The 21045-nt window shown below is 50.0% G+C and overlaps 1 protein-coding gene across 1 annotated transcript; it reads right to left on the bottom strand.

Annotated features, from left to right (window-relative positions):
* Nucleotides 1-2070: 2070 nt before the first annotated feature.
* Nucleotides 2071-20733, bottom strand: LOC101628375 (cytochrome P450 4B1). Its single transcript, XM_004678971.2, has 12 exons — nt 20541-20733; nt 11787-11928; nt 11552-11596; nt 10908-11035; nt 10081-10205; nt 9643-9794; nt 9406-9512; nt 8513-8703; nt 6190-6323; nt 5396-5460; nt 5213-5295; nt 2071-4841 (listed from the first exon to the last, which is right to left on the bottom strand). Exons 1-12 carry the CDS (start codon nt 20718-20720, stop codon nt 4658-4660), a joined length of 1536 nt encoding a protein of 511 aa, XP_004679028.1. The 5' UTR covers nt 20721-20733; the 3' UTR covers nt 2071-4657.
* Between the last annotated feature and the right edge of the window lie 312 nt (nt 20734-21045).

Below are 21045 nucleotides of genomic sequence, written 5' to 3'. Positions count from 1 at the left end.
TTGACTAGATGTTTTGGAAACTTTACTGCAAGTCAGCACCAATGAAGGGGGAAGAGCAGGAGAACTTCAGTCTCAGAATCACCGCTAATCTCCCTCTAGGTAAAAGGTGAGATAAAGAATGTCCCCAGCTGATAATAAACACGGTAGTTCTGACCTACCCTTGGATGGGAAGTATATGCAAATATTTAGTTTTAAAAGCTCTTGCCTAGGAGGTGCAGTCTTTGTACAGAAGTAAAAGTAAACAAGATATGATGAATTGCATCAGCATCAAACCCAGGTTAACGATCTCAGAAAACATGTAGGGACTGGAGCAATCTAGGCACAGAAGTAATCTCTAAATCTCAGCCTTGGGAGTTGACCACCCCCACTCCTCGTGCCTTTCTATTTTTTTTAAAAGGTATATTTATTTATGCATACAGGAACTGGGGTATAGGCCAGAGATGTGTGGGGTGAGAGGATTCACCAGAGACGGAGTGGGGAGCAGAACAGACATATCAATGAAGTACACTGCTGAGGGGAACAGTGGCAAGACAGGAGAGGTCTGCTGCACCAGATGGTCCCTTCCCTGGGACAGAACTGTGCTGCAGTGGCTGTGGCTACGCTCGTAGAGCTGAGACTTAACCCCTTGTGCCATCAGGGAGCCCCCCCCACCTTCTGTCTTTCTTTTGCCTATAAACTGAACCAACGAGTATCTAAAATAAAAATAATAATTTTCTTTTATAAATGTGGCACCCAAAACAGAACTAGCCTGTTCAAAATGGTCCAGGCAATCGAAGTTTTCTTCATTCCCTCCTTCACTCATGCATCAAATCAAGGATTTACTGGGCGCCATCAGTATGCCGACATAGAATACCTTGTTACAAACTTCAAGGAGTCTTGGGGTGTCTGAATACCCCAGGCATGGGAAAGATGTCACTGGTTTGTAAGTGCTGTCCATGAAAAGAGCGATTGTTCTGAAAGTTACGTTCTCATAGATCTACATTCTGCTTTGATCACCTTGTAAGAAGCCATTCTTTTATAATTAAAGACCCTCCATGCTAAACCCAGTCCATGGCTTACCAAACACTTTCTCCCAAAAGCTGTTCTGAAGAACAAGGCTCACACACACGCCAACTGGGGGAGCTGATAACCTCAGTCTCCTGCTACTCAGAAGGTTTGAGAAAACATGAAATATCCCTGGAAAGTGTGGATGTGGGGGCCACACCCCAGAAAACTTGACCCACTGATCTTGCCCAATGGCTGGCACAATTCAGTGTCTGTGCTGTTCCAAAGGTCACAGTCGTCTGTTTTCCTCACTTTAGGAGAACGACTCTTCAAAATTCACATTTTTTCATGAGAATTTAGCTTCAGATATCTGCTGTCTCAATTATCAATAACCCTAAATGGTGTTTTTTTTTCTCCTCCCACATGTTCAGTTGAGCCCTCTGCTGTCTCCCGAACTCACTCGTGACCACTCACACATCTCTGATCTGGGTGTGTTTGGGTCTCCTGACGCACCCAGCTGCTTGAAGCATCCCCGCGAAAGGACAGTAGCTATGTGGAGAAACCTTCCGCCAATGTCTTTCTTCTCTATTTCTGCAGTCTAGCTAACGAAACTTGACTGCATAGTAATAGTCATATCATCACAACTTTTCCAGTTGCTGAAATTCTTTACCTGTAGTGAGAGTCATTGCCCACATTTATCTATGTCCCAGAGTTTATGTCCAGCAACAAGAAAATATCTATGAATATGGCCAATGAACTGCTCTTGTAAGCAAAGCCTGTTTTGAGCATGATCTATGCATTTTAAAGTGTAAAATAGGACGCTCCTGTGACACAGCTGGGAGGTTGCATGAGTGCACACCAATGGCTAAAAGTCCTCCAGTGCTGATGAAATCATGCTGTGAAATTGTGACCTCTGAATTTTGTAACTAGGTATTCAAATAAACTTTTTTGAACGCATATTTCTGGGATGTGTTCATTTTATGAGTCAACTTTTATATGACAATCATTAAGCAAACTGTTCTTGTAGAAGGGGCTCTGGGACTTGGTTTCTGCAAGGTTGAGGACTTATTCTTAAGCACCATCCCAGTCACAGGACTGCCCCCCAGGGCAGGGGCGCACGGGAGCCCCGACTCCTAGGACAGAACTGATGTTTACTTTTATTCCTTGCTGTTTAACTTTTTTTCAATTCTGCTAACGTTGTTCAAATACAAAAGCATATATTAAGTCTAGCCCCGCGTGTCAAAGTCCTGTGCCAGGAGATGGGAACACGGAGATGAAAGATGCCATCTCCGTTTCCAAGAGTTGCATGAAGAAACCGACACCACCTCTCAAGACACATCATGTGGTCGCCCTTCTTTCACTCACTCCCTCATTCACTGAGCAGACTGTCGAATGGTCGTGTTCATGGCAATGTCCGGGACACAGGCTCACGGTGTGTCCTTGAGTAAAACACTGATGGAGATTTGGGAAGAGGTGTCTGGGGTTGAGTCACTGGGCTCAGTCTGGAAGATGAGGCAGGAGGTGAAGGGGGGATATCTTCAATGATCTCAGCATGAGATGAGCTAGGGAAAGCCGACAGAGGTGAGCTACGTAACACCCACAGACGGATGGATGCCAGCTGAGGCCTTGGGACATGTCCTACCTGTGATGGAGGCCACAGGAGCGTCTGAGCTGGGCCCTACCCTCAGTTCAGAAGGAGGGGAGAAACGTCCAGGTGAGGAGGCAGGAATGGCTAGTCTAGGAGTAGAGTCAGAAGGCTGCAGAGGCTGGTAGTACATGAGGGGAGGCAAGAGTCTATTAAGTGGAAGGCGGACAGATCAAGAGGTTGAGAGTCACTGGCCTGTTGCCCTTCCAGGAAGCTTCTCGTTGCACTCTGACTCTATCTAACTCCTTCTGAGCCTCTGTCAATCAGAGTCCCAGTGTGCTCCCCTTGGTGGTGAGGGCTTTGTGTGTGGCCCTGAACTATTATGAAACCAGAAGCTGCTGTGGAGGGTGAACACTAATAAGTGACTTTTTAGAGATTCACTTGATTTGATCCCACAGCTTGGGGAGCACTGGTTTCCTCCTTTCCCCATTAGAATTTCAGTTTGCTGACAGCAGAAGTAGGCAGCATGAGCTAGTCCTGGAAGAGAGATCAAATTCATCAGCATTCATGGGGGAGTGTGAGCATCGTTCATCTGTCTGTCTCTGACATGTCTCCGACTATCTTTAAATCCTTCCTGCTTTCTCCCTCTGTCTGCCTTTTCCCTTTCTTCTTGCATGTCTGTCCCTGATTCATTTCCTTTTGCAGTCATAATCATTTATTGTAGCTTTAGTGACTTCTACACATTCTGGCATCAAAAGTGTAAAATGAGCCTTGCTGCTCCACAATCAAGGTGGGTGACGAGGCCATAATATCTCCAGCGTTCTATCCCCTGGAGGCACTATCTCCAAGATGCTCTAGCCCTGCATCCTCAAGCCCGTGGCTCCCAGAGTCTTGTTCCACATGCAAATATCTTCAAATACCTCTCTTCTTCTGTCTGTACACCTTCTCCTTGACAGGACCTCTGTGATGACATAGAGCCACTGAGGTAAAACATGGCACATTCTCAGAGTCCAGGAATTAGGACACAGACACAGTGGAGTGCCAGGGTCCACCCTGCTTGTCTCAGGTGGGCAAGCAGGTCTGGGTCTTGACAGGGCTATTCAGGAGTAAGCAGGTGGCCCATGGTGACCTTCCAAGGTGTGGCTTCTTGAGAGGGGAAGCATCAAGAGCAGAAGGAGGGTTCTCCAGAAGGTACATCCCCAGAGCCACAGAGGCACACCCAGCCCTCTCCTAGTCCTCCCCAAGTCTCCAGTGTACTTCCTTCCACTCTGTCTACATCATGAGTGGGAACCCATGAATGGCCTGAGACTTTGAGCCAGCCATCAGGCAGCTGCTGCAGGGACGACTGGGGAAGGTTTTAACTCATCACTCTCCTGAGACCCTCCCCAAATTCCTTCTTTGCACCTCCATCCCTCACCCTGCCCCAAGGCCTACTTCAAGCAACACCTTTTCCAGAAAGCTCCCCTCTCATGACACTCTGCCCACTTTGCCAGTCCAAGCCCAGGCTTCCATCACTGGGTGACTGATTCGATGTTATGCTAAAAGGAATGCTGGGGAGACCTCTCAGGACAAGTAGAAGACACATCCAGGAAACCACGTTGCACATTCCTTGATCTTAGCAATGGTGAACCAGGAAGTTTGCTTTTAAAACACATTGTTCTGTACATTTTTTTAGGGCATTTTCCCTTGTATCTGCAGATACACACCAAAACTTAGCAAAGCAGCAAACGTGGAGTTGGTGAGCGCCTGCTCTTAACCATGAGTCCAAGGCACAGCTTCTATTGTGGTCACAGTGTCTCTTTGGCTGGAATATAAGCTAAGACAATTATGGGAGATAAGTGAAGATTCTAGAAGTGAGTAATTGCTCACATTAAGTTTGTTGAATGAGTGAGTGGGCTCTAACATGCATGCATAATAGGCATTTAATGATAAGCACACATATTTACGTGGCACTGCCCTCAAGGTGGTTATCTATGCTGGTACCTACTCCCCTTCTAAACTACAAGCCTCCTGAAGGCAGGGAGCCCCAGCTTTTCTACAGGCTAGCCTGCAGAAGGCAGTCCTGGGGGAGTCACAGCTGTAGCAGAACTACTTCCCAGAGCCTGGGGCCAGAGACTTCAGGTGCAGATGGATGCCATTCTTGGAGCGCAGAATCAGCTGGGGCAGCTTGATGGGAAGTCTCGAGGGGTCTACAGAGAACTCAAAGCGGAGCAAACAGAGGGCTGTGACCACCTTCATCTCGTTCATGGCAAATTGCTGCCCGATGCAGTTCCTGCAGGGGCCGATACAAAGAGGCATGGGACTGTGGCATCTAGAATGATGAAATCCAGTGCTTCGTGGCCAACAAAAATGAGCAGCTATTTCTGGTTGGACACTCAATTGATGGGAGAAGAAGGGAGCGTTGTGAGGGGCCCACACCAAGTAGATTCACAATGGGGTTGTGGCTTGGGGGTCTTGGAATGACTCACACCTCACACCACCTGCCAGGGGCAAGAACATGCTATGGCAGGGAGGCCCTTGGAATTTGGTTTGCATTAGGATCACCATAAGCCAGCATGCCCCCCTCATCACAGTCTTCCCCCATGATGTCCTCCACCCTGGTATCCCCAGTCCTGAAGGCCTGAGGATTGGGCCTTTCCTTACCTGGGTCCCGCAGAAAAAGGCATGAAGGCAAAGGGATGGCGGCCAGCTGAATTCTCAGGGGAAAAGCGCATAGGGTCAAAGACCTGAGGAGAGAGGATGTGTCCAGATACCTGCCAAGTTCTGAGGCAAGGGGACTCCAATCACGTCCCACCTATCTGACCGCCAGAGGCCCAGGACCAGTACCTCAGGGTCAGGCCACACCGCGCTGTTCCTGTGCAGGGCATAGATGTGCAGGGAGATCAGGCTGCCTGCAAGCAGAGCAGGGTGTGGTGAGCAGGCTGCCCTGGGACAGCAGGCCACCTCCTCACAGGACCAAACCCCCGAGTGTCCCCCAAATGGGCACCAGCCCCTGTTTGAGCTCTACCTGCCACACACTGAAACACTTTTGATCATCCTCACACCTACTTCCTGGAGCCCAGCACCAGGCTCTGTACCTGACACAGACACTGGAGGAGCAGAAAAGAGAGAACTAAGCCCACCCCAATGTGAAGCAGGATCGGCAGGGGCTGTTACACCCTTTTTGCTTTCCTAGCTAACCTCTCGAAGGAGGTTTCCATTCCTAGCATTATACTGTCAGTAGGAAGACCATTCGTTGGGTAACTCACTCTTTATCAGCGACAGAGCTAAGCCACCACCTACTGCTGTACAGGGTGTATACTGCGTCATGGTCTGTGTGACTCATGCCTCTAGGTTGTCCGGGGCTCCCCTGCTTGTGGCATATGACTACAGACACTGTCTCCCTAATCCTGACAACATTGTCAGGAAGCCTTCACACCTGGGTTTTACAGAAGACAAAATGGAGGCTCAGAGGTCGAGGGGTCTACCTATACATCGTGAAGCTGGGTTTGAACCCAGGCCAGACACAACGTCTGAGCTCACCCCCACAGAGGCAAACATTTGACCAGAGGTACAGAGACCGTCAGAGACACATCCACCACAGGGACTTTGGATCCACTGTCAAGTCTACCCCGTCCCACCTGCGGGCAGAGACCGGCCATCCACAAAGTTGACAGGCTTGCTGAGCTGCCGGTACACCTGGGGCACAGGCGGGTAGAGGCGGAAGGTCTCCTTGATGCACATGGTCAGGTAGGTCATCTTGCCCAGGTCATCCCTGCAGGCAACACAGCCAGGTCATGCTGGAGACAGGGAGCAGTAGGGTGCCATGGAAGGCAGGTCCCAGCCCCAACTTCTGCCTTCACCACCATCCCACACCCAGAGCTGAGGGCCACAGCGCTCAGGTGTCCAGGTCAGACTGAACCCCCAGGGAAGTCTCACAGACCCAGGTGTTTTGGCTCCACTTTTCTCCATCCCTCCCTCTTCATTGCTAAAAAGAGGAGGCACAAGGTCCACGAGTGTGTGTAACACAGCTGACAAAGGCAAGGTCACCCCTGTGTCGCTCAGAACCCCACGGATATTCCATAGGGGAGAGTGCTTTAGGTTCTTCTTGGTTTCCTCTGTGAGACGGGGTGGGAAGGAATATACTTTGTTGATTAAATTTTTAAAAAATGCATGCACAACAAAAAGCTCAGCTTTAGATGTGTACACACACATATATGTGTGTGTGCATATTTCTCTTTTCCCTTTTGCTACCAGAAAGCTCAGACCCAAACAGGGTACAACTATCACTACTGTGGAACACGTTTTACAACCCAAGCCCTAGGCTGTGGTCTCTTCTGTCCTTGCTTTTCATTCGTGTTTTACTATCTTTTTAATTGTATAGTGTACTCTCAGTTGTCTCAGGTTCTAAATGGAATGAAGGGAAGATAAACCAATACTTTAATTACCTACCTTCAGTGTGTGTTCACATCATTACCCGACCTAGAGTGCCCAACCTAAGGAATCCAACTCAGGTCCCAAACCTTCTGAGTTCTGCCTTCAGCATGGGCCCATTCTGTGGCTTCCTCCAACTTTTTACAAGTGAGTTTTTCTCTCTAAAAACTCCTCAAGGGCAGCAACTTGCTTCCCCTCCTCGTCCCACAGCACCAGACAAGTGGGCTCAGGGGTGCATCAGTGCACAACTCCCCTCAAAAGACACGGCACTGGACACCCTGAAAGGTTTCCAATAACCAACCGGTAACAATGGGTAATGAGAACTGTCCCAGCCACAGGTTCTGGAATATTAGGGGTCTCCTCAGTGAAGTGACAGTTTCTCCCAACGTCTCAGTATTTTCTGTGTGCTTAGCCCTTGCTGCCGCCCGGGGGAGCCAGAGAGTAAGGTGAGGGGTAAGGCTGGATGCAGCGACCTGAGTCGGGGAGAGGACCCTGGTGGGGACTCCCAGAGACTGCGCTGCAGAGAGCTCAGCCGCAACTGGCATCATGCTCTGCTTAAGCCAAAAACAATTGAAAGTTTTTCCAAGAAAAATACCGAGTGCGGGCCCTCCCTGGTGGCGCAATGTGTTAGAGCTCCGCACTGCAAGCTGGCCGCAGCCTCTTAAATGCCTCTTAGATCTCCGCCACGGAGGTGACCCACAGGACGAGGCAGACCTCTCCCGGCCCGCCCGCTGCTCCCCTCAACAGTGGACTTCGTCAGTCGGCCTGTTCTGCTCCCCACTCTGTCTCTGGTGAAGCCTCTCCCCGCCCCTGCACCTCTGACCTGTACCCCAGTTCTGTATGCATAAATAAAATAAATCTTAAAGAAAAATATCGAGTGGTCTCACAGGAGAAATATAGGGAAAACAAAAACGGAATCAGAAAAAAAAATAACTATAATGAAGTAAAAATCAAAATCATCAGGCAACTATAGATCAGAGATATTCTGTAGGGGAGGAGGGAGAAGGGCCAGGGCAGGAGTGGGCAAAAGGACTCTGGTGATGGTGCACGGGTGCATTGGTGATGGAAACCATACATTGGTGCAAAAATGAAGGATGATGTCATGAATATATTTTATATAATAAAAATAATTTTTTTTTAGTAAGCTTTTCCATTGAAGGTGTTTAAGACGGCTCACGACCTTCCACGGGCAGAGGCGGTGGGGAGGGGTCAGCGGGCTTGCTGGCTCCAGCTCCTAGAGCGGCACGGTCTGCGCATGCGCCCGCGCTCCACTAGGAAGCTGCCGGGCTCTGCCAGCAGGGGGCGCCGCGCACCAGCAATCGGTCTCCCCTTGACCACGTCACTTACAGCTGAGAAGGCCCTCGGCAGAGTGGGCTCAGGGGTGCCTCCGCGCACAGCTCCCCTCTAAAGACACAGCACTGTAGAGAACAGGACAGCCGCCACCACTCTGTCATCCGCAGATGCCACCAGAAAACGTGGGCACAGCCCTTCCGGGGCTGGCAGAGACTGAACCCCTGAAGCCTCACTCACCACTGGAAGGAGTTCCGGTCCCCTAGGATCTCATGAAGTTCCTCCCTGCAACGAGTCTGGTGCTCGGGGTACAGGGCCATGCAGTAGAGAAACCAGGAGATGCCACTGGTGGTGGTGTCATGGCCTTCAAACATGAACGTGTCCACCTCAGCCCGGAGGTCAGCGTCTGACAGCTTGATTCCATTTTCGTCCTGGATTAAGGGTGGTGTGATGGGACAGCTCGAGACATGTGGAGGTAGGTGCGGGGAAGAGCAGTAAAGGAAGGTTGAAGGAAGGGAGTGAAAGCTCCTTTTCAGACTGGGGTTAGGGTCTGAGCCCCCCATGCCTCCTACTCCAAGAAGCCTTCCCTGACCACTCTGGCAGGGACCTGTGCCCTGACATCAGTTCTGCTCATTTGACCCACAGCGTGCCACCTAGTGAAAAGAGAGCAATGTCCAGTCGCACCTCTTCCACTAGAATGTAGGCCTCCGGAGGACAGGGCCAGGGCTTCTCTAGCACAGATCCTAACCCAGGGTTGAACTCCAAGTTTATGGAGTAGGTAACTAAAGGATCAGCTGGATGGAGGGAGGGAGGATAGGTGAGTAAATAACTCCAGTCTGTCATTCTGAGATTCGAAGTTACCAAGATTCTTCAGTCTTAGATGTCTACAGTTCAGGCCTTCTAACATGTGAATCAACCTCCCTACGCCTTCATTTCTCCCCAGTACCACTGCCAGCCGCACCCTCTCCTTTCCACCCTTTAGCCTTTCTTAAAGGACAAGAACACATTTGCTGGAGAAAGAAGAAAATGCTTAATAGACATTTTACTGTCTGGTGAGGCTCAGCCCAGGAAAATGGTCAGACACGCCCTGTGTGACCCGTTCTCACATGGGCGTGTGTAAACAGTGCACTGACCCGAGCACCCAGGAGAATGTCCAGAAAGTCCAGGTGTCTCTGGCTTTGGATCTTTGCCCATTCTTTCTCATCCTTAAGGGCCTCCTTCCGTTCCTTGATGACCTGGTCTGGGCCAAGAACACACACTGTCACTGCTGGGGGACAGATATCTGCCCAAAGGGGACCTGAGGTCCTGCAATGGGAGGAATTGAACTAGCACCCAGGCTTCCTGTGGGTGTGCCTGCGGGAAAGGCCCACCTGTGTGGTCATGGGCCACCTTGCAAGCCCGCAGGAAGCGGCGGCCGTGGGGGGTGAGCCAGTAGATGAAGTCATTGTGGTACTGGAAGGTTTCGATGCGCTGCTGCATCAGGAAAGTGAGGTCGCTGACCGCCATGTAGTAGCTGCTGTCCCTGTACAGCAGGGGAGGAGGAAGGTACTCGTGGGCCCACTGCAGAGCCCGAGGACCTCCATTCCAGGAATCTGGCCCCAACCACAGCATTTCTGCCCTTCCTCTCCCTGCCATTAACCCTCCCCACTGAAGTCAGAATCTGTCCATCCCCACCTTGGGCAAGACCCAACTCCCATGTTGGGGTTCCCTGAGCGAACCCTATGTCCTCCAAGGCCCGTTAGCCCTGCCAACTCTCCCCTTGAGTTGGCCTGGGTGGAGGGTATGGTCAGCCACAGGTGCCCTCTGACCTTTCACCCAGGCCACTGTCTCCTTTGCCAAAGGTGCACTTCATGAGCGTGTCCAGGGCCATGTGGCCCACATCACAGAAGATGTCAAAGGGCTTATCCTCACGAGCCTTTTTCTCCCATTTGTCCTGGAACCCAGAGATGGAAGGTATTAGAGGGCCAGTGGCTGGGTAAAAAATCACAACCTGTCCTCACACCATGCATCCCCAGCCCCTGGCCTGGCCTCCGTCCTGCTGGAGGCAAGCTTTCCATAGCAAGGATGCCATCTCCCAGCCAGCGCAGCCTCTAGACAGGGAAAGAAGAGGACTGAGAGGTAGTGAGCTCCCTGGCAAGGTCTGAGTGCGAGTGAAGACTGCAGTGATGCTAGGGAGGGGTTTCCTATGAGGAGAATGACTAGGCTGGCCACATCTTGGCACCAGGCAGTGCAGAGATTCTGAACCTGACTCCTGACCCCTGACATCCCTTCTAGAGACTGTGGCTGGCAACATTATTTTAGGCAGTTTTGGTAGGCAGACAAGGAGAGACAATTTTTAGATGTGAAAAAGCCTTCCTAATACTCACATATAGGCATCCCAAGTCTGCTACAATAAAGCCTCACTGGGAGAGGGTGGTTTGGGCTCTTGGTGAAGACAAAGACCAGGGCTGCCTGGCCTCTTGACACTTCAGCATCTAATCAGCATCCAGCAATGGACAGAGCACAGGCTCATTATTGCTACTGCAGGCAGAATAGAGCCTTGGGCCTCAGTAATTCCCCTCACTGCCCTCCCCCAGGAAAACTGGCAGTGGGGAGGTCTGGTCCTGCCTCGGGCATCATAGCTGAGGGAGCTCACCAGCATAGCGTTTGTGGATTCAGCGAACACAGCCACGTAGGGCTTCAGCACATCGTAGTGGAAGCCAGGTGTGAGCAGTTTGCGGTGCTGGAACCACTTGGGCCCCTGGAGGACCAGCAGGCCTTTCCCTGGTGGGTGGTGGGACAGGGAAGACTGATTGGGCCACACAATCCTGCCCCACCCTGGCAGCCTGGGCCAAGCACACACCACCACACCCTAACCCCAGTCATCCCTGCCCAGCCTTAAATCCAACCCAGCTCTACATCAGTGGCCGCCTCAGTCCTGTTACCATACCTTTCCTCAGGCCTACCCCGGCCAGCACCTCCAGTAAAGTCCCCTTGGGTCCATTTCATGCCACCTCCCCTAGGAAGCTGTCCCTGATACTCCTGCAAGAGCCCTTGTCTTGATTCTGGGGAAGTAGACAAACCCCGCAGGAGACATTATCTGAGCTCCACTTCCCTAGTCAGCCAGGAGCTCCCCTGCCTCCTCCTCTATCTCTCCACTAAGCATTGAGCTGGGGATGAGCACATGGGAGCCGGCGGACTAGTTAATGGGATAACTGAGTGAGGGTGACATGGCTGGGAGGGATGGGACTGGCAGCAAGAGGCTGGAGTGGGGAGGGCAAGAAGCAGGTGCCTACTTACCAATCCACTGGAGGAAGAAGTCATAGACATCTGCTGCCTTAGGATCTGCAGAAAAAAGAGATCAGGTCAAGTAGGGAATGGGAGATTCCCAGGGGAGTTGACAAGTAGGATGGGAATTTTAGCTCCCCGAACTTAGGACCCAGGCCCAGCTCTCTTTCCCACATGGACCCTGTGCCCTTTGTTTTCAAGCCGCCTCCCCCCCCCCGCCCCCCCAGCCTCTCCCTAGAGTTCTTACCCCCTCGACTGTACACAGCTTTGACATAGTCAGGTTCATAGATGTTCAGGAAGCCAAGGAACTGTCCAAACCAAAGTGGGTGGGCGTAAGGGAACTGGTGGGCCCAGGACACCACCTTGTCCAGGCTTCCCGTTTTCTGGATCTGAAATGAAGATAAAGGTCATGCGTGACAGAAAACCAGCATCACTGGCCAGGTCCCAAGTCCTTGGGCACGGAAGATAGGAGGTTGTCCAGGCAGGCCCTGGGAAGTCCCTCCCTTCCCCTGCACATCCCTTCACCCTCCCACTCAGTCACACAGCACTAAAGATCTCTGAGTTGATACCCCTCTTTAATCCCATAGCCATTGATTCAAGTCCAAGAACACCCATTATTGTATCTGGGTGAGGTCAACAGCCCCAAATGAACCAACCTCCTTCCATCTGATGCCTGCCAACAATCCTTTCTCTACACTGCAGCCAGAAAGATTCCTTTTCAATATTATTATTTTCTTTTTCTCTAGAACAGTAATACCTTTGTTGCACAATACAAAAATCTCCATTCCATTTCAGTCAAGTCAGTCAACACATTTTTACTGAGGTCCTACTATGTGAGGGGTACTGTCAAGCTCTCTCGGGAAAATGAGACAGACACAGTCTTTCCCTTTCATTTTATAGGGGAAGACTGATAAAAAAAAACAAGTAAACAATTAAGGAAAATGATTTCAGACCAGACAAGATCTAAGAAAGAAATGAAAGCGAGGCAATGAGAGAGATGAACAGGGAAGAGCTACTTAGATAAAGAGATCAGGGATGACCTCTGGCTGCAGATGATATTCAAGGTGAAGCCCAAAGGATGAGACCTGACTATGTGAAAAGTGAGGGAAGAACATCCTAAATCGAAGAGCAGCATGCACAGAGGCTCTGAGACAGGGAAGTGTGTCCCTCTCCAGGAGGTGCTGCCTGGTGGAAGTGTCCTGAGGTTGGTGAGACCATCGACAGGTGTTGTGCACTGTTTGGGTGCTTCTCTAGCTGTCTACACACCCAGAAGACATTAAATCATAGAGATCTAAGGTTGCTTGCTGAGCACTGGACAACTTGGGTCAGTAAGGGAATCAGAGGTGAACCAAGAAAAGGAAATGGCGTTACAGGATAACTATGTCCCTACACCTGCCGTTTCTCATTTAACAAGCTAGTGTATATAAATACTTCTCAATATTGTTAACAGTGCCATAGTATTCCATTACATGGTATTTATGGTGTTTACACATTTTTCCCCATCTTGAGGGAGCCTTTCAGAGATACACTTAAAACCCTTGGGGCCGGCTCTTGGGTCTCAGAATAATGCCCCAGAGTGCAGCAAACTGTTAGTTTGCCTGCTGTGTGCCACCTCATACTTTGACCTCATCGAGTTCTCACAATGATTCTATGAAGTCCTATTTTAGGAAAGAGGCTGTTAACGTCCAGAGACATCTGAGGTTGTTTGCTGAATAATGGACAATTTGTAAGGGAATTCAGAGGCAAACCAATCTTCAGAACTGGGTTTAAATATTGTTTTCCCCTATTTTTCACAAGTGTGGATTTGGCCAAGTTCTTCAGGCTCTCTGCATCTTACTCTTCTCATCTATGAAGTAGGGACAATAACACCTATCTTAAAAGATTGACTTTGACACTATGAAATCATGCAGGACATGTGTTACTACTTGTGGCCATTCAGAGCAATTAATTGATATAATACATTAACCTAGCACTGGACCCACCCAAGGTAAGCCTTCAATTAACAGTTTCCTCTTCTTCAAGTCTACCTTTCCCAGATCTCTTCCTCCAAGCCTTCTCCTTTCACCTCCTGCCACATCTGACTCCCAAGTGCTCTCAGTCTGCACTAAGGAATTTGCTTTGAATACACCCTGAAATACCGCCCATGTAGGTAAAGGGTTAATCAAACTTTGTCACCTATCACATGAGAAGTGACCTTGGGGCATAGACCTACTCTATTCCACAAGAAACCTATTAAATAGATTGTCAACTGTGCTGATAAGTAACAGGCAATAAATGATGCCTGGATGGAAAATAGTATCTGAGCTGGGAGAAACAAGAAATAAACTATCATGAGGACACTGAGCTTGGGCTTCCCTGAGTATGGTGACCCTTATCGTGGGCTTAGTCCTTCAGGAACCCTGGGGGTTCCTCAGGGCTGGAGGATTCTGAGATGGGTCTGCACCCACAGATGTGGCTCTCTTCTCCTTGCCCCTAGGCAACCCCTAAGTAGCAGATGGACCACCCGTGGCAGAGTGGATGCTGTGAAGGATGTTGCCTTGCCAGCAAGCTGCCCACATCCTCAGAGTAGACCAGGGCTCACTGTATTCTATGGAAGCCTCATGAGTCTGATAGTTGAGCATCAAGAGGGTCACCTGGGGTGGTGCATCATGTCTACACCCTTGCTTATGCGAAGATCTGCATCTTCCTCTTTGTACACCCTACCAAGGATACCTGGTGAAACTCTGCCTGTTCCTCCACACCCAGCCTGATTTCTTCTCTCCAGGAGCTGCTCTAATCCTCCCCTGACTGAATCACTGCCTCTTTTAGGCCTTTCCACCTCTTTTAGAACTTCAACAACATTCCACTTTGTGTTGGAATTGTTTGCATCCTTAGAAAAATATATAGAGAGAAAAATAGAATATATATATATATTTAAAACATTAACATTAATGTTCATGAGCATTTAATGTGTTTAGACACTGATAGTCCTGTTACATGAACTCTTTCATTTAATCCTCAGAAAATTCTAGATACTATCATGATTCCCATTTCACCGATGAGGTTGGGGAGCTCAGTCACAAGGTTGGTTGTAGAGCTGGAGTTCACACCCAGGATCCCCGACTCTACCTTGGGACTGAGAGCTTCCAAGTACACAGATCACATATGTGGCCCCTCTGACTCAATGGGCAGCTCATTGTATGGCCTTGGACAAAGCATGTGTTGAATTAAAGTAATAAATAAAAGAGATTTTAAAAAGAGGGAAGACAAGAAGGGAAGGGAGAAATCATACACATCTGCCTAATCAAAGCATTGGCCAGAGAAAGTCTCATGAGACCAGCCCAAGGTCTTGCTCAATTTGGAGAAGTCAAAGAGGAACCAGCTCTGCCCATCTGGTAAACAGCATTGCAGATTTATTTGTTTTACCCACTATAGCTAATACCCAGATTCACCACTCTTTCTGTACGAATCTCTCATCACAGGAAGTGGAAGAAGATATGTATTGAGTGTCTACTGAGTGAATGAATTCATAGATTGCCTCATGGATCTAAGTTGGAATGGATAATTACTCCCATTTTACAGATGAGAAAACTGAAATTCAGGGGTGGAAAAGGATTCACCATTACTGTAGGTTGGCAGTGATCTAACCCAGGTTAGAGCCCCTCACTCTCTCTGCACAGTAAAGCACATCAGGGCTGCTCTGTTCAGTTGTACAGATTGTACGCTGCAGAATTCTAGGGTGTGCCATTCATGTTGAAGTCTGTGGTGAGGTTTGACCAGTCCTCAGATGCCCTTGTTTTCCTCCTTTTTATAGTCTTCACCCACTCGACTAATCTTCTAAGAAATAGCCTTGAAGAAGTGCACAGTGCATCTGATAATGTAGCCCCAGAAATCTCTGACCAACGCCAAAGATTCCCTTGAAGAGCCTAGGGACTGGACCCAGTTACTTTGGTCGCCAGCCACCCATCTGTCCCTTCTCTGGGGTTCCTCTCTTTCAGGTCTGCTGCAGAGTCTGGTAGAACCTCTCATAAAGCCCTCCTGTCATTGTCTCTGAAGTCCCCATCCTGAGTTCAACCTAGGAAAGGGGTGGGAAGGGTTGTAAGAATTTTCACCATCTTTAAACACACAATGTCAAAAGGGCATGAAGTAACAAACACCACCTGTGTCCACTGATAAAGGGGAATGCCTGGTGTCCTTGGCTCCTTTTCCTACCTCCCTCCTGGCTGGTGTCCCTAGAACTGTCTCCTCAACCCTGTGACTTTTTTATTTTTCCATCTCCCATCCTGGCTTTTTCTTGCCAACTTTCTAATCACCTTCGCTGCTCCCTTTCTCTCCATCCCTCCCAGGACTAAGGTCAACTGGACGGAAGTCAGTAAGTTTAAGTCATAGGGAAGGTACATTCCCAGAGTCTCAGGGTTGAAAGTGTTCCTTAATTGACTGGTTCATCATAGCCCCTCCTCCTCCTGACAGCCATGAGCATGGCCCCCCCGCCCCAGGACAGGAGGCCCTGACCACCTACTGACCACACTCACAGCTGAGCTGGCCCCCACCTCCCATGCTCAAATTTCTCCTATGTTCTCCCAGGAACCTGGGGAGAGCAAGGATGGCTCTTGGCACCTGACCTCACTGATGAAACTACAAGCCTCCAAGAGGGCTAGGTATCCTCTCACTGGGGTGTGGGAGGTGTAGCTGCCTAGCCAGCTCCCCTGGGTTACATAACTGCAGGCCTCAGGAGGGATCTGTTCTCAGATGCCCTGAGCTGGGACATTCTCTGGGTCAGCTTGTTTTCTCCAGAGGAAGGAAGCAGGAAAAGGACATGGCTTAGAGATAATTCACTGACTGCAGCTTCCAACCCACCCCACATCCTCACAGTTGTACTCCTTATTACCCTCACCAAGAACAAACAAGAGGCGTTGGGAAGAACAAGCATAAGGCACTCCTCATACTCCCTGCTCTGCTCCAGAGTCTGAGTAAATTCCGCTCTGAGGATTAGGTCTGAAAGAGACTTCAGCATCCTGTAGCAGAGCCACATCTCTCCTAATAGCATGGAGATCTGTGTTTTACCACAACGCCAAGGGGCCCACGTGGAGGCCGGCCTTCTCTCCTGCAGACCCTCCTGTGACTTTTGCATTGAAATCAGCAACCAGAAACTAAGGGAGACATGTCACAGCTCCCAGGAGTAGGGACCTATGATGAACCCCTCCAAATCAGTCCCTAAGACTTCTGTGCCCAAATACTGCCAGGTGGCACCAGCCCCAACCTCCCCCTGCAGGGTCTCAGACCCCACCCATTTACATTCAGACTTAGAAGTTCATTTCCCCTAGCTGCAATCCAGTGACTTGGGAGTCCTTTTCTCTCTACATGACTTTGCTGAATTCTACTCTCACCCAGCAATGCTGATGGCACCATTTAACAAAGCTCCCAGCGCAGCCCTGTGTCCCCTCCCCTAGAACGTCTCTGGCTGCTCTGGTGGAAGCCTCGCCACCCTCCCTCCCTGGCACATGATGCCAAGACAACTGGCCATCCCCCACGCTCTCAAGGCCCCACCTTACTCCACCAGCATCTGCCTGGACCCTGTCAGCTTACACTCTGGCTCCTGCTTAATGTCTGCCAGTCTAGTCACCAGCCAAAGGCAACGTGACCTGTCACACAGATCTGACCTTTCTCTCCCTTGTTCAAACCCCTTAGTCGCTACCCCACTGTACTCGATAAAGTTCATTTTTGCATGTGACCCACCCCTCCTGCTTCCAGCCTCTGCCTCTCCACCCTGTCCTCTCTCTCATCACTTCAGAATTGCGGCGCACATAGGGGCCTTGGAAAGCAAATATTTGTGGAACAAATTCATTTCCTAAACACACAGCGCTCTTCCAGGCTCAGTGCCTTTGCACACATAGCATATTCTGCCTTCCCTTCCTCTCCTCCACAAGCTGCTGCTTCTAGATCTTCTAGGATTCACCTCAGCATTCCCTCCCTGGACCCAAGGGTCTGGATACTGTGCCGTCTCTGTCTCTCCTACAGACCAAGCTCCCCAAGCATGGGCTCTAGCCTCGTTCCTTCACCCTCAGCTCTGGCCTCAGCATAGAGCCAGGACCAGAGCAATGATAGTTGCTTGGGAAAAGAGGGACCTTATCTGATTCCCAAAGATGACTGAATTGGGAGGAAGAAGAAGGCTGAAGGAAGCAGAAACAATAAAGCATTTCTGTGATCTCACGCCTGACATCTGTCTGCCAGCAGCTTGTAACCCAGTGAGGTAAAGAGCATATCTTCATGTTATTGAGAAGGAAATGAAAGCAGAGTGGAAGCTCAGTGGAGCCCACCCTCAGTGTCTTCTGAGAGAAGTGAGCCAGAGCCCCACACCAGGGCTCTTCGCTGCACAGTGCTTAAGGCAGCTGTCCCAGGGACTACAGCACCAAGGAAAGCCTCTGCCTTCTCCTGGGACTGCCTTTCCCAGCAGGGAACTGGCATTTCCCATCCTCATACTCCTACTCCACCCCTAACTCACACAGGTCAGATTCGTGGGCTTTACCCAAGAGCCCCAACCTCAGGTAAACATTATAGCTGAATAAGGACTCCCTGGCCCCAGAATGGATTAAAGAAACCCTAGAAGAATAGGACATGGTCCCACTTCAGGGAGCCACATTCTGAAGAAGACAAGGGGGTAGAAGTTTCCAGAACTTCCAGACTGTAACTAGAGACCAATAAGAGATGTTAATCCTGATGGACAGCTCTGCCTCACCCCCAGGCCCTTCCTTCCTCTCCTCCTCCCAGTCTCACCAGGCCTCAGAATCAAGCAGTTCACTTTGTAAGGCCCGATAGCATCTTCGGTGAAAATGAATGGGTTCTGGGGTCAGCTTTGACTCAACTCCCAAGTTAGGCCACAGAAATAGGCAAACACCTTGCCCTTTCTGAATCTCCGTTTCCTCATGTTTATATTTGGAAAAATAATCCCTACCCTGCCCTCCCTACTTCTTGGGCTCAAGTGTGGATCTGAGGTGCCAAGCCCTAGAGGAATGCGGAGGTGTTGTGCCTGTGATGGTTCCCCAGGAAACCTTTATTTTTGCAAGAGCAAACAGCTCTTCAACTCCTGCTTGTCCTGCTGGTGCCACAGCCCTTTAGATACTTGTGCTAGAGCCAAGAAGTCAGAGCAAAACTATTCCAGGCCCTCCACACATGTTCAAGGTAGGGCACAAGGCTTCTTGAGGTGGCAGTTAACTCTGACATGGGAAGCCAGTTGGTGGAAGGCAAACCCAGTTCTGATGGAGACAAGTAGAAGTAGCAGAGACTTGGGGAGAAAGGGTTTGAGGGTCTCCCTCAAGTCATCTTCCCCCAACCCTCAACGTTCATTATAGTATTGATCTCCATTTTCCCGGACCTGCCTCTGTAGTCAGTGAAAGCTTTTGCAATCCACCCTGGTCCCTCCACTTGTCTTCTCCATCATCTATCTTCTCTATCAATACTCTTCCCTGTGCTCCACCCACCACTGTTCATTTGGTGATGCCTACTCTGTGCTAACCTTTGTATCCTGAGCATAGATAAGTTGAACCAGAACTCCAACTCCAGCACCCATGGTCTACTGTAGTAGATGAACAACCAACAGAAACTGACAGAGCCTGAGACACAGAGCACAGGGCTGGTGCAAGTTCTAGTTAGGCACCCCAACCATCCTGGGGGCAAGGAAAGTTCTGTTATATCTTTTCCTCTCAAAACTGTAAACTCCTTGAAAGCAGGTCTAGGTCTGACTCATCTCCCCAGCCTGTCTTTCCCTTCTTTGGTGCCTCCAGAATGCATGCAGGCTACTCAACTATCCTGGGAGGGTGGTTATCTGTAGGGGTAAGAATTAGCCTAGATATCTTCACTGGAAGGTCAAGTTCATTCCCAGGATGAATCATGGAAGAGAAGCAATTCCCCAAACTGAAAATGGGGAAAGCATATTCAGGAGGTAGCAGAAGTTACTATGCCTCTCCCCGAGCCTTCGCCTCTGGCATCTATACCTGGGTTCCTAAACCTGGCTGAAAATTAAAAAACACATAGGGGCCCTCCCTGGTGGCGCTGCGGGTTAAAGCACAGCACTGAGAATCTAAAGCCGCTTCTGCATGAGTTCGATTCCCGCCTGCCTCGGAGGTGACCACATGGCGTGGCAGACCTCTCCTGACCCGCCCGCTGCTCCCCTCAGCAGTGTACTTCGTTGATCTGCCTGTTCTGCTCCCAACTCTGTCTCTGGTGAAGCCTCTCACCACCCCTGAGTCTCTGGCCTGTACCCCAGTTCTGTATGCACAAATAAATAAATCTTTAAAAAAAAAACACATAGGGAGGTTTTTAAATTTAGAATCTTGATTGGAATCTGTTAATTAGTAACTCTAGTAGCTGGAGGCAAAGACTCTGCTTCTCCCAGTTGATTTGCTCTATGTTCAGAAATCACCAGTCTAGATCCCACGACATTAGGGCACTAAGAAGTGTTCCTGACAAATGGGTGTTAGGGGGTCCCCACAACCCTGAGGCAACTGGGGTAACAAGGCAAGAAGGTGTCACAGCTGCCAGACAGCCACGGGCATGCTACCTTAGGAGGATGGCACCAACCCATTAAATGCTCTGGGAGATCTCACATGACAGTTCATCTCTGCCTTCACTTCCACTTTCTGCCTTAAAATGGAATATTTATACTGTCCAGAACAAGGCATGCTGGTTGGACTCTAAATAAGATAGCCTGGTTCTGTCAGACTCTCTAGGGGATTTTCCCCAATGCTATCATGGAATCCTTAGCAAAGCTTTGTCCAAACCTGGGTCTCAGAATGATGGGAAGGAGATTGTGATGACATAGATGGGCGCCCAACTCTGAGGCCACCTAGCAAGATGGAATTTAGGGGAAGATCCAGTGGGTGTGTCTGCATGAGCACCTTCATTCCCAGGACATCACTCCCTGTCCAAGCATAAGGGTTCCCTCTGTGGTCCCCAGGGAGTTAGGCCAGACTCTGAGGGAAACAAGGCTGTTCCCTTCTCCTTTCCTCCCAGCACCACCACATACCTCATCTGCATGCCCGTAGAGCCAGTGCGTAGGAGGCCCTGGGAAGCTGTCCATAGCCTTGGCCAGCATCTGCCTCCGCAGAAACAGACTAATGAACTTGAGGATGACTAAGACCAAGATCAGTACAGAAGCCCACAGGCCCAGGCGGAAGGGGCTCAGGGAGAGCGAGACAGGCACCATGACTGGAGTTGCAGCTGCCCAGGTTCCAGCCTGTCTCCCGCTTGCCCTGATTTCCCTTATACTCTGGACCCAGGCACCCTGCCAGGCCCCACCCCCGGCCACACCCTCTAGTCAACAGCAGCCGAGGCTGGGCTGAGCTCCACAAAGCAGAGAAAGAAGTCTCGAACAACAGAGGACTGCCCAGGTGTCCTCTGTCATCTCCTGAGACTCAGTTGAAGAGAAGTCAAATCCCTTTGGGCTTCAAAGAAACTAGGCAATGAGTATCCCACCTCGGGTTCCATACAGGAGCACACACAGGCACTAGTTAGTGTCATCATGACCATTA

Source organism: Condylura cristata, unplaced genomic scaffold, assembly GCF_000260355.1.
Source record: "Condylura cristata isolate star-nosed mole 26May11 unplaced genomic scaffold, ConCri1.0 scaffold00008, whole genome shotgun sequence".
In the NCBI taxonomy this organism is placed as follows: domain Eukaryota; kingdom Metazoa; phylum Chordata; class Mammalia; order Eulipotyphla; family Talpidae; genus Condylura; species Condylura cristata.
This window is presented reverse-complemented; position numbering and strand designations above follow the sequence as displayed.

Excerpts from the sequence above, each read along its gene's own strand:
- LOC101628375 (XM_004678971.2), bottom strand. The coding sequence starts at position 20,720 with ATGGTGCCTGTCTCGCTCTCCCTGAGCCCCTTCCGCCTGGGCCTGTGG. Across the intron at positions 11,929-20,540 it reads TCTACGGGCATGCAGATGAG|ATCCAGAAAACGGGAAGCCT; the intron begins GTATGTGGTGGT and ends TCTTCATTTCAG. Across the intron at positions 11,036-11,551 it reads CTTCTTCCTCCAGTGGATTG|GGAAAGGCCTGCTGGTCCTC; the intron begins GTAAGTAGGCAC and ends ACCACCCACCAG.